The sequence below is a fragment of the Nycticebus coucang genome, chromosome 16 (genome assembly GCF_027406575.1).
Source record: "Nycticebus coucang isolate mNycCou1 chromosome 16, mNycCou1.pri, whole genome shotgun sequence".
Taxonomy (NCBI): Eukaryota; Metazoa; Chordata; class Mammalia; order Primates; family Lorisidae; genus Nycticebus; species Nycticebus coucang.
Window position 1 is genome coordinate 22,980,168 of NC_069795.1, and position 14,555 is coordinate 22,994,722.

Below are 14,555 nucleotides of genomic sequence, written 5' to 3' on the forward strand. Positions count from 1 at the left end.
TTTCTTTCATGGATTGTGCTTTTGATGTTGGATCTAAAAGTTCTGTTTATAGGTTTCTACTGCAGTAAATTTTAATTTTCTGTATTCTCCTCTCTCTCACTTCAATTTTGAGGACAGGAGTTTGGATTGCAACTTCAATTTTCTTACAAATGTAAGAATTGTTGACTGTCAGGATTTATTTATTTATTTATTTTTAGAGTTTTACTTGTTAATAGGATTAACTTGTTGTTCAGATTAAACTGAAATGTTAACTTTATTTTTCTTTTATCAGTGTCAACCATAAAATCTATGTTTGATACTTCATTCACATTTCTTCAGTTCTTGAATCAAATCTTACAATTAAGTCTCTTACAATTAAGACTTTATACAGTCTATTCCTTCTGCATAGAGCCATTCTCCACACCCACCCCTGCACACACACATACACATATATGCCTGTGTGCACACACACTTTGGCTAGTTAATTCCCACTCTTAATTTATATTTTAGGTCTCTCATGCCTTGCTCAGATTACTCTATGCAAATTATTTTTGCATATCACTATGAGAAATAACTTATTCATTCATCTGATTTTGTTAACTAAAATTTTGCCAGAAAAAAACGTTTCCTGGTGGCAAGGACTGAGTCTGCTTTTCCTTACAGATGTATTCCTAGGATAGTGCCTAGTTATGTTGATGTTCAATAAATATTTTTGATATAAATTAATGTTTGTGTAAATACTAGAGATAGTTTGTTAAAATAGTAATTGTTCATCACTTTTAGAAGAAAAACTCTGAGAATACACGTTGTATAGTAATTTAAACTGATAAGAGCCAAAGGAAAATTGAATATTCTAGAACTTTACAATAATGCTATTCTGTACAAAATTGATGTTAATTTCCCCTCTTTTGTGCCACATAAGTCCCTTACAACAAAAAATGATGTGTGTAATTAAATTTGTAATAAATTGTCATAGTCATATAATTTTGATAACATGAAAAAACTAGTCTTAGAATGTTTGGGGTCATGTTTTAAAGCTAGTATAAATCCAACTAATAAAATAAGTTATACATTATTTCTCATTAAAATTGTGTGTCTTGAATAATAGATTTTTGGAAAAAAAAAAAAAGAGCTGAAAGCTGCTTTCCAAAGGCAGAGGAAATTGTTATAAAAAAAATGAAGCAATCTACCATGTGTTTTCATTTTCCCAATGCTTTAAGGTTAATTGAACTCAGCATGAATTATAAACAGAAATGTTGGTGGACAAATTAATGACTAGTAAAGTTAAATAAAAAATGAAGAGCTGAATTACATGCACCTGGTTGTTTTGCACTTGGTTACCCCCATCCCTCCAGGTAGTGGAGACAAAAATATTAAGGTCCCTTTTGATTTTTCTCTTACCTTCACCCCAAAGCAAATGAATCAACAAGCAGGTGACATCAATGTAACTATATTGAAAATCCTCTTTCATATGCCTGTATGACGGCTGCCCTTGAGGCTAAAAATGGTTATTTTTCATATGGAGTATTTTAAGATTCTCTCATTTGGTCTCCCTGATTCTTTCTCTCTTTCCTCTACAACTGCCAGCACCTATTAATCCATTCTTCGTATAGTAGCTAATCTCAGAACCCTTGTGGCATCTTCCTATTTCAAACAAAATTCCAATTCCTTATTTTAATCCAGAAGAGATATGATACCATGGTCCCTAGATAATTCTCCAACCTGATATTTGTACCAGTCTCTCTGTCTCTGCCTCACAGCCTTCATGTTCATTTGCCTTTGACCATAGCAAGCTTATTTCTACCTTAGGGCATTTGTATTAACTATGCTACACCTTCCCAGAATATTCCATCCCTCCATATGTTGCTAGCTCATTATCACTCACTCTTCAGCTTGACTGGAATCTCTGAGAGGGGTCATTAATAACCCAATATCAAATAATATGGTATCATTCTGCTCATTTTCCTTAGTAATTAACACTACTGGAAATTTTAATATTTGGTTAATATTTATTAATTTTCTTCTTTCATTAAAAGATGTGCAGGCATGTGTGAGAGGACTTACAAAAGAGTCATATATTGATGTGCTTGCATTATTAGTAATAATGATTTATAAGCTTAAAACCAATATTCAATTATTAGTTGTAAGTAGATTAGGGATTGAATTGGGAATATGATTACAGAGGATAGACAAAAAAAGAAAGAAAGAAAGAAAGAAACAGGAGAAAAGTGATTTGGGAAAGCCCTAATTTCAGTGCAAGTGCTATAGAAGGCTTGCTCTTTTAAAACTCTGAAAGCTGTCTTGCTGGAACTTCCTCCTCACCCCCCACCACCTTCTCCCCTGCCCCAGTGTGCCTTCACATTACGCTGCAGAGGTTTTCTGCTCCAGCAGGGCTGTGCACTCCAGGAGAGTGATTTTGGGGAGCTGAGAATATAGAATGTTTAAACTTTGTTGAATACAGAAAGAATTGCTCTGGCCCAGATAAGGAGATAAAATATCTCTTTTCTTCTGTCACCTTGGTACGGTCAGAGGAGTCTGTCCATCTGGACATAGGCTGTCTGAGGGTTAATGACCTCTTTTGTGATTTGTGGGCATGGCCTACTTCGGCTCTTCTCTGACATCCTTCTTCTGGACTGTTTTCACTGTTCCACATTCTGTTTGTGTTAAGATCATAAATACCTTACAGCAATGAAAGTAATAAGTAAATCCCTACAGTTAATGTAGTTAAAGAAATAGTTCATTTAGAAAATTTCAAGTGCAGCAAGAACCTGCATAAATGACAGATAGTTTGAGAGAGATTTATGATTGAGACATAGAGATTTATGATTGAAACACTGGTGTCTGAAATAAAAATGGAGCTAGCTTGGACTTTGGGACTGCCGGCTGGAAGCCTCATGAAGAAGGGCTGCAGCCTCCCTACTCCAGCTACTCTTAAACTTTTCTCTTTGTGTATCTTGTCTTTTATTTTTCATTCATCTACACCCTCTTGCCCCACCAAGCCACGTGAAAGGAACCCATAGCATTGTCGGGGCTGGTTCCCAACAGATGTGAACTCCATGCACACAAATTTCTTGACTGTTTTGGTCCTAATGTTTCTCTCTTGGAATTTATTCCACAAAAACTTGTTCATTGGATGAACAATAAGGAAGAATAAATAATATTCAACATACATAATATATATACACAAATATATCTATATATGTTTATGTAAATGCTTTAAAATAAGTATTACATGTATTTAATATGCATACATGCACATATAAATATCTAGTATATATATACATGTATTTATATTATATAATGCATTGTTTTTTCAAAGTATTTTATCATATGCTTCTGTTAAAAAAATAACAAAACTAAACCTAAGGTTTTTTTTTTTTTGTTTGTTTTTTTTAGGCCGGGGCTGGGTTTGAACCTGCCACCTCTGGCATATCTGGCATATGGGACTGGCGCCCTACTCCTTGAGCCACAGGCACCGCCCTAAACCTAAGGTTTAAAAACTGTTTAGTTAGTGAAAATGGTAATATAAAAGAGCTATATGTTATTAAACTGAGATTAGGTTATGATGAAGAAAGTAAGAGATTGGGTAGTGAATTGATTTAACTGCATTAGTATCTTGCTGAAGTGTTCAGTACAGACTAAATTTTGCTTCTTTTTTATTACATGCCATATATAACAAATAATCAGATGGCATTGTGTTTGGGTATAATTGAATCTAATGTTTTGAACTGAAAACATATGTATATAGTATACCACCTTCCACAGTGAAAATATCCCTTACAGGGTATCTGTAAAAAATTGCTGTAGACAAATGGCCTAGTAGGATCGAAATAAGTTTAGAGACAAAACCAAATGCAGCCATGCAGACTGGATTCTCTTATATTCTTTGCCCTGTAAGCAATAATTATTATATACCAGGCATCATAAGTTTACTTTTGAATATATTACATGCATGTAAGCCACACAGCATGCAAAACAGGAATGCTTATACTCATTTTATGGATGAAGAAACTAATGTTGAAGGAAGTAAAAATGATTTGGTTAAAAATATTGAGCCCCAGGATACAAGCTCATTTATTTTATCTTCTGGTTCTTGGACTCTTTCCACCACTACATAAAAACACACTGAGGATGGTACTCCTTTAAAGTGTGTCAAAGTTTTAAATCAGTACTTTCTGAAGGAAAATGAATGAACATGATTTAGTTTTTAAAAAACAGCATATGAAAAGAGGAACACAGAACTTTTTCTCCCTTCTTTCCTTCCTTGTAAAATAGATAAACGAGTAAAGAAACAAGTGTTTTATCTCATATGACAAGTAAGAGACCATTTAGGGCCATAGCTGATTTACAAAATCTAATTGAGAAATAAATAAGCAAAGAATATATGATAAGGAATATAAGAATATGATAACTATGATGTAATCAAATAATGAAAAACACCAGGATTTTAGCAAATTTGGTGAGATGGAAAAGTTTTATTGAGCTAGAATTATTTAAACTGGAAGTGTATCTTAAAATATACAGGTGCCACTGAGAAATGGGGATCGCAGAAACAAACTCTTTTTTGGTAAATATTCTAAGTTAAAATTGACACAATTTAGATATCAGTTACTGCCATTTTTTTTAGAAATAGGCATCTGGTAGGCATCCTAACACTCAGGAGAAGTACAAGGAAACTGCATGTACGTTTAATTGGTGCTAGTTCAATTAGAGGTGATATTTGAAGCAGGATAAAAGAGAACTGAAGATGGAACATAGAGGAAATGAAAGACATGGAGTCCTAGAAGAGGATGACTGGATTTGAACAAGAGAAATTTTAAACAATGTCAGATGCTCCAAGATAGTTCAAAAGTCTGAAAACTGAGGTAAGAAGTGGGGTCTAATGAACAAAGTTTTCACAAAAAGAACAGCTTCAGGGAAGAGACACATGAGGGATACATGAACAGCTGCAGAGAAGACACAAGATCTAAGGGGTAAAGCCATAAATGAGACAGTCGAAAGTGAAAATACATGTAAATGAATGACTCATGTAAATTTTCTCAAAAGAGATAGATTTGGAGAAGAGAAGGGAGAAAACACTGACATACAAAATAAAATATGTCATTATAGTAAAGGAACATTTAAAAGTCAAGTTCCTTGAGTTTGGGGCATCTAGAAGTTCAAAATATAATGATCAAAACAACATAGTAAGACAATAATACACACAATAACAGAGATTTATAATAGAGATAGAGGTCTATGGGACAGAATAGAAAATCAAGAGATGATTTTCCAGCCATGTACAGCCATTTGATCTTTAATAAACCAAACAAAAGCATACATTGGGTAAAAGAATCCCTATTTAATAAATGGTGCTGGGAGAACTGGTTTGCCACCTGCAGAAGACTGAAACTGGACCCACACCTCTTACCATGTACAAAAATTGACTCTCGTCATGTTAAGACATGAAACAATAACAATTCTAGGAGGAAGTGTAGAAAAACTCTTGATGCTATTGGCTTGGGAAAAATAATTCATGAAGAAGACACCCGAGGAATTGGAGCAACACCAAAAATAAATGAATGGGTCATTGACAAATTTAGAAAGTTTCTGCATTGCTATGCTACAGCAAATAAACAGACAACCTTCAGAATGGGAAAAGATATTTGTATGTCATGAATCTGACGCTGGGCTGATAACCAGAATCTAAAGAGAACTGAAACTAATAAATAAGAAAAGAGCATTAGTAAATAAGAAAAGAGTAAATAATCCAAGATATGAGTTGGCAAGAAACTTGAACAGAAACTTCTCTGGAAAAGACAGACAACTGACAAAGAAACACATGAAAAAATGCTCATAGTCCCTAATCATCAGAAAAATGGAAATCAAAACCACTCTGAGATTCAAATAACCCCAGTGAGAACAGTCCACATTTTTGTCAGTCCAGAAAATGCTGAAGCTACAGATGGTGGTGTGGATGTGGAGAGAAAGGAACATTTTTACACTGCTGGTGGGATTGGAAACTAATACAACCTCTGTGGAAAGAAATGTGGAGAAAACTCAAAGAGAAAAAACAGACCTTCTATTTCATCTGCAATCTCATTTCTATCCAGAAGGAAAACAAAAACAAAAACAAAAACATTTTACCATAAAGGCATTTGCATTAGAATGTTTATTGTAGCTCAATTGACATTTGCCGAGACATGGAATCAACCCAAGACCCATCAACTCTTGAGTGGATTAATAAACTGTGCTCCATGTATACCATGAAGAATACTATTCAGCCATAAAAAGATGGACACTATGCAGTGTACCCCCTGGGTGAAGGGCTTAACTACTACGAGAACTTTAGCTCAAAAATGCAAACAATGTAACCTAATCAATCGTATCCTCATATCAATCTGAAATTTAAAAAGTGTTTTATGTTAGCCTATGATAGATTTGTTGCTGTTATTTTGAAATGAATAAAACTTAAAAAAATAAAATGATGAAAAATAAATCATGGTAGGTATGTGGGGTTTTCCTTTAATGAAAGAACTGGTTACTCTGTTTTAGAGTTGTAAAAACATTTTTTACTATTTTTATAATCCATTTTTAATCATTTTATAATAAATTATGTTATCATTCTAATGACAAAATTACAATAATTCCTGAAATTCATTATTTAACAAATTATTGGGTATTTTGAAAAAATCTTAATTTTCTCTCCTCTTAATCTTGATGTTATGAATATCTATGAAAATCTTTTCTTCCTTATGTCTCAGAGACTAAAAACATTATTCTTCCTTTTTTGAATACAGAGTTTTCTGTACAAAGTTGGAGATAAAAGAGCAAAAACCGTGGTTGTAGATACTCAGCATTCCTTTTGTTTCCTAAAGTTATGTTTCTGTCATTTGTATTTTCATTAAATATATGGACACAGAGTGAGCTTCTGGCTCCTTCAAACTCCTGAGTCAACTACGGAGTTAATTGCTGAATAATCCGTTATGGGAGTGAAATAATTTTAGATTTATAAAGTTTAACATTATGTAGTCTATACTTTCATTTTCTTAGGCAAGAAAAAAAAGAACCTTCTAAAATATATTGTCTCTTCAGATACAAAGGAGGACATTTAATAACATTTTAATTAATTCTATGTACTTGTAGTTAAACATAAACAACTTTGAAATGTCAAGTTTAATTATGCACAGCTCAAGTATTCTGATTTTATAAAATAAAAAATATTATCATGTATTGAGTTATGGATAAATATATGATAAAAGAAATAAAATGTTCATTGCAGAGGCCAAGTGGATGGCAAAGGTGTTTCTGTTGAAAAATTCTTTCTACTTGTTTGTATGCTTGAAGATTTTCAAACTGAAATGTTATAAAAACCCTGCAATATAAAGGTTTTAGGACCAAAAATAATGAGGAGGTCTCAAACTCTTAAAAATGCTTATTTGGGGGCTTTGTCTACATAGATGGATATATACAAACATGTACATATAAACACAAACCTGGGTGTATCTACGTGTGTGCATTCTTTTCTATGTTTGCTTTTTTCCCCATTGAGCTTATTGTACTTTCGAGATTAAACACAAATCTACGTAAAAACAAACAGGACAGCACAGTACAGTAGTAATAAAGCATCTGAATGATCCTTTTACATGACAAGATACTTTTCTATAAAATTCAATTCTACAAATTTTATTGGAATTCATATCTTGTTGAATTGAGACTCCATAGACAGATCTAAATTATAAAATAGAGTCAATTTTCTATTAAAATTTGGAAGAGGAAATTGAGAATCTGTAACAATGCATTGCATAGTACATACCACATTTTCTAAACAAAGTACATAGTACATACCACATTTTCTAAACAAAAGCTCTACGTAGTCACTTACGTTGGTAGGAGTTGCCATAATCATGTTAGGTTTTTAAATCAGTTTGAGTTTTTGACCCAGATACCTTTGAGACCTTTCTTTAATCAATATAAACTGAAAAATGGTGGAATAAATCAAAACTGAAGACATTTGTATAGCTTTACACCTGTTTATCATTGTTAAGTCATTGCAGTAATTCTTTCTAGTGGGATTTACATTTTGAGGTCTAATTTTGAAAAGACCATTGTTAAAGTCATTTATTTCAATAAGGTGAAATATTTAAGGTTGAAGAAATTTCTTATTTTTTTTGAGACGGAGTCTCACTATTTCCGCCTCCGTACGGTGTTGTGGCATCACAGCTCACAGCAACCTCAAACACTTAGGCTTAAGCGATTCTCTTGCCTCACCCTCCCAAGTAGCTGGGACTACAATAGCCGCCACAATGCTCCGCTATTTTTTGTTGCAGTTGTCACTGATGTTTAGCAGGCCCAGGCTGGGTTCAAACCCCCTAGCTCTGGTGTATGTGGCTAGCACCCTAGCCGCTGAGCTACAGGCACTGAGCCTAAGGTTGAGGAAATTTAAGGACAGAGAGCAGATAGTGCTGTGTCCAAAATCCTATACCCAAACTTACACCCGGTTTAGATACCAGAGCCTCCCCCACAAAGCACTCAAGCTTGATTGTGACGCTTAATGTCAGATGATGCATACTCTTGATACTCACAGATATGCAGCTTTTCCTTCTTCCAGTTCTTTACTTTTGCCACTGGAGCCACTTTTCTTTCCGCACATTCTCCTGGTGATGCACATCAATAACCCGCATTGCCGGATAAAGAAGCAGCTGACGTCTGTTACCACAAGGATTAGCAGCAGTGCGGCAACTCCCAGGCCAATGACTGCTCCAAGCCCAAGACCATTAAAAAGGGTGTCTTAAAAAATAGAAAAAAAAGAGAGCCTCCAAATTAGGAGATATTAGATAATTATCCTAAAAATAAATCCTAACCAATATTCACCTAAAGTGACAAGAAAAAAGTGATAGCAATTGGCAGATTTCCAATCTCATGATTTTTGAGACCTAATAGTTTGCAATCAATATTTTATGCAACTTATCTGTTGAATTTTTGAATAATTTCTCCAACTTGCTTTCCAAAAAAGAGTTTAAGTAACTCTTATTTTCAGTATATTTCCTGATTCCCTGTAGTGAAGATAATGGATATTCTTTACCTGTACCTTTTCAGAAAGTCAGAGCCATTAATAGATCATGGCAATGTTAAAAGGAAATTTTAGGCAAAACTTCTGTAAATAAATGTTCTATAAGAAATTATTTTCGTTTTAATTCTTAAACCTGTAAATGGATGGCTCTAAGCACCTTGTTTTGATAGAGATTATATTTCAAAATGCCTTTCTATGAATATTGAAAAAAAATCATCCTCTTAAAATACATTGTTCACTTTTTTCTAATTAATATTTTAACAAATAAATGAGAAACAATTTTTTACACAGTATGGTACTTAAGACGTTTTGTGAGCTCCTGTAATGAGAAGGTGGGGGAAGATGAGAGTCAATGTTCCTGGGCATGTGGTTTCAGGAAATCGTGAAGACACATCCAAGAAACAGGTGCATAAGAATAGAATGAAATGTGCTAATAAATTTGAAATGGCGAGAGGGGTAAAAAGTGAATCAGTCGTTCCGTGTCTGTAGTTGAATATTAGTGTAGATTATACAACTGTAACAATATTTTGGTTGAACCTAGGTTTCCTGTTTGTCATATTCACTTTGAAAAAGTTTGTAGGGCTTTTTTCCTTAACTTCACTATTTGAGTTTCTGTAATGTCTTTTCAATACCTTCAAAGTAGACTTTTATTTAGTCACTATAATCTTTTTTTTTTTTTAGTGACTTTTTCTACAGTTCCACTTTTGTGTCTTCTTTGATTGCTTATTGTTTCCTCACTTTTTTGCTCTGTTTCATAATTTACGAATTCTTGTAGTTGATGATAACTTTCAAAAATAATTTTGTTTCTTTAAATAATTTTTAGATAAAAATAAAGGTAATGGAAAAAATAAATTAGTGATATTGTTTTCTCTAGAGGACAAAGGATAATAACATAATTTTACAGACATTCAAAATGATGCTTACCAAATATGTTAAGGATTTGCTTTCATAATATTATAGAATTAATTATTTTTAATGGTAAATACATTTATTACTCAGCATAATCATGGAATGGTCTATACGTGACTGATGTTGAACACAAGTGACACACACAAGTACAGATGTCAACTTGGATTTTGAGATCACCTTTGAAGAATGTGCATATGTAACACCAAGTTTTTCTAAGTCATACTTTTGAATTTAGGTTTAATTTCTTTTTTTTTGATGAATTGGTACTTCCTTTCATTTGCAGGCTTTCAATTATATAGCACTTTAATGGTAGCATATCATCCTTACAATATCAACATACATGTTCATTATAAATCAGTTAATAAAAATTTTGAAAGTCAAATATATTAAAACAGCATACTCAACAGAAACTGAGTGTATCTACTTTGCGATTTCTTTTCTTTTTCTTTTTTTTCTGAGACAGAGTCTTAAGCTATTGCCCTGGGTAGAGTGCCAAGGTGTCTTAGCTCACAGCAACCTCCAACTCAGGCTCAAGCTATCCTTTGGCCTCAGTTTTTCTATTTTTAGTAGAGACTGGGTCTCGCTTTTGCTCAGGCTGGTCTCAAACCTGTAACCTCAATAGGTTTACTGTTTTAATAATGACTTAAAGTAATACAAATTTCAATGAATCAGGAGAACTGCTCTCATTCTTAACCTACCACTTGCAGGTTGGTCTTGACTGTGTCAGTCCTGTCTGAATTTATATTGTTCTACAGAAAAATTGAGTCTCCTGTCTACATTTATTTTATTTTTCCAGGAAATAGATTTAAGTTATTTACATTTCTTAACACTTAAGTTATTTACAGCTTACATTTCTTGGAGCTTACAGCTACGTGAAGAAAAATCATGCTGTTTGTGACAAAGTGGCCTGGCTCTTTACCCAGGCAATATTGTGGTTCGCTTTTACTAGAACACAAATATAATGAGAATTCTTTAAGCCCTGAATCAACAAGTTTAGAACTCACATGCCAACGCAAAAAGTATTTTTTATTATAATCATTTGTTTCTGATAAAGAAAACCCTGTAGTAAGTACACGGTAGCATTGGAAGAAAAAACATTTTTTCATGCTATTTTCAGAATCTCATTCCTCTACCAAATTTTAATATGCTCCTTAGGTGATGACAGCTTAATAAATTTGTTAAGTAATAACTAAGAAATTATTGGTTTTCAACAGCACTTATATCACATGAATCCATTTTAAAGAACGACTAGAGAAAGTGTAATATTTTTCAGCTGTGGGAATTTGGTATCTTCACTTTTCCTTTTGCAGACTCCCAACAAACAAATGGAGAGTGGGATTCTAAAGGCTGTGGACCAATTTTCCAAAGGTATTTCTGTGTGTATGATCTAAAAATAACTAGCACTTCATGCTATAAAAATAATATATCAACAAATTAAGATTTCTGTTATCAAATTAAAAATAATTATATATATTTTCTTCCATTATCTATGTACAAATATAAATGACTCTCTTCTGAATCTATTATTATAACGTAATGAAGATAACTTACCTTATGGAATACTTTTGGTTATGTATGAAACTACAATATTTTTTTCAAAATTCATATATGATCGTTTTTGCACAAAATTTGACAACCAAACCTCAGAGTAACAGAGTGGAAACATACTTATACAATTGGGATTTGTCCTCTGTGGGATACATTGACCTAATGATCCTGTAGTTTGAACTTGTCTCTCCTCTCTTACTTCATTTAGGTTTCTTTAACATGCAGACATAATTCTAGGCAAAAAATCGATCCTACAGCTTAATGATAATGTATCTGCTTCATATAAATTCACATTTGCTTCTCCAAAGTGTGAATGGTGTTGCTTTGTACTGAAATGCACTGCAGTAGGGTCAGAAAATCCTAGTTTCTTCATTAATTCTTGTATGCACTTGAGGTGAATCATCTAATTTCTCTAAGCTGAGATTCCTCTTTATTAAAAGAGAGACAATTATGGCGACAATGTCAATTGGAAACAAGAGTACTAGGTTGTTGAGAAGATTGTTGAGAATGTAACTACTTAACATTTCTAGCAGTTAACTGCTCAACACAAAATAAAAATTTAACAAACATTGATAGTTATTGTTGTTTTACTATGACAAAATTCTATAGAAGTTATGTTTTATAGAAAACATTAGTGATCATCCAAAAGTAAATGTAAAACTATCCCTTAAACATGTCTTTATCAGCAGTCTGAGGTGTGAGGTTTCCTTTATTAAATAATGATTATTCTCTTGAGAATATACTTTTTTAATGATTCAGGATTAGGTAGTTAGCTTTTAAATGATAAATATTTCATTTCTGACCTTTATAGCATTAACCAGTATATTGATCAGCTTCATTTCCATTTTCCGAAAAAGCTCGTAGAAAAGTTATATTTGTAAAGCATTTTATGATGAAGAAATACGGATGTTAAATAACTAGTACTTTAAATAAAATTAAACCTTTAAACTTATGATTAAATTTTTTGAAAGGTTGCTTGATGTCATTTTTGTGAGAAATTAATATATTTTTGTCACTGCAAAAATGTACATAACATATGTTTATATTATAAATATTTAATTAGTTGTTTTTTGAAAGTTATGTTTTATGTATACTTTCAGTTTCATCTCAGAAATGTATTAAATGTTTAAAGCTTCTGATATCCCATGAGGTTGGCTCCTAGTGACCACGAAAGCTCAATTTTCCAATGTCTTTATTATTTTTTTTCTTCTACAAATTTACTTTGGCATAAAAAGTTTACTTATTTCTATCTTACGTTTTTCAAACGTAAACCCATGAATACATACAACATAAAATTATTTGCAGTTGGGTACTAGCAATAATTAATTTTCTTAATAATGTGCATTTATACTTATGATCTAATTATTTAAATAATTGAAATGAAGCATACATAATTACTTAAAGGATTTTAAGTTCACATTTTCAGCTTTCTGGAATAATTACAATGTTCTTTATGTGGTAATTTTTATGACCAATCCACTAGGTAGGAGAACTATATTATGGTATCTACTCTACGGATGAGAAAATTGATGTCCAGAAGGGTTAGTGTCCTAAATCACACAACTGTAAATTGTGCGAGTATTTAAAATTAGACCTGTAGGGCGGCGCCTGTGGCTCAGTGAGCAGGGCGCCAGCCCCATATACCGAGGGTGGTGGGTTCAAACCCTGCCCCGACTGAATTCCAACAAAAAAAATAGCCGGGCGTTGTGGCGGGTGCCTGTAGTCCCAGCTACTCGGGAGGCTGAGGCAGGAGAATCGCCTAAGCCCAGGAGTTGGAGGTTGCTGTGAGCTGTGTGAGGCCATGGCACTATACTGAGGGCCATAAAGTGAAACTCTGTCTCTACAAAAAAAAAAAAAAAAAATTAAAATTAGACCTGTAAAAATGAAGCACTACTTAACTCCAAGTTTTATACTTTTTATAACCTGTATTAGAGTCAACATTTTACATGTACATTCATAATATAATGATGATAAGATAGGAATAAAACATAATAAATATATCAAAATAAGTAATATTCTTATAGAAAAATTCTAATAGCCATTTAATTTTACTATAGGTGAGGCTAATATTTAAAAACTATGTAGATGAGGTATAACAATATAAATCATTTATCAGCTTGTATCCCTCATTCAAGCTTCCTCATTATTGATCATTTTGAATTGCTCTTATGAAAACTAATATTTATATTAGTATTAAATAATAATAAACAATTTAGGATGCTGAAGGTTGAAAACTTTTACCTTTGGTTCATATTTTACTATTGAAAGCAAGCGGAGAATCAGACAGAGGGTTTCGTAACCCTCGCTCTCAGCTGCATTTCCCCAGCTCTATGATAATTGAGGGTTGGCTTACTAGATCTATTTCCCAATTGCATTTTAGTTTTCATGAAAACAAAAAATCAAAGCATGAAAATAAAAAAAAAAATCTGAGCTTGATTTAAATTGTTACATACAGCCCTAGCTTCTTATCCAAAGTTTTACTTAATGCAGTTTTATTTACCCATGGTCAACTACAGTCTGAAAGCATTATATATATTGAAAATTCTAAGAAATAATTCAGACATTTTAAACGTCGTGCCATTCTGATTAGCACGATGAAATCTTGTGCTCTGTCCCACTCAGGTTGTAAGTCATGCATTTGCTCAGCATATTCACACTTTCTATGCTACCAGCCCTGATTGTCACTTAGGAGCTGTCCCTATTTTCACACTGACTATCAGAGTATTGCAGTGCTTATCTCCAGGTAACCCTTGTTTTATTTAACAATGGTCCCAAAGTTTAAGTTCAGTGATGCAATCATATTATTAGTTCCATTTTAGTATTAGTTATTATTGTTGATCTCTTACTGTGCCTAATTTATCAATTAAACTTCATCATAGGCGTGCGTATATAAGAAAAAGCAGTATATATAGGATTTGATAGTATATGATCTCAGGCATCCACATGGGGTCTTGAAGCATATCTCTGCTGGAAGGAGGGGACTATTGTGAATATCATTCATGTTTCTGTTGCAGAAATTAGGTCACTACTGAAACACTGCAATAATTTTCCATACCGCATATTGTAT

General features: G+C 33.0%; 1 protein-coding gene across 1 annotated transcript in view; it reads right to left on the bottom strand.

The window, feature by feature from the left end:
• Nucleotides 1-14,555, bottom strand: part of NCAM2 (neural cell adhesion molecule 2) — a 488,008-nt gene that overhangs the window by 13,183 nt on the left and 460,270 nt on the right. The window contains exon 16 of the mRNA XM_053565686.1: nucleotides 8,544-8,748. Coding sequence (XP_053421661.1) covers nucleotides 8,544-8,748 — 205 coding nt within the window. The remainder of the gene's footprint in view (nucleotides 1-8,543; nucleotides 8,749-14,555) is intronic.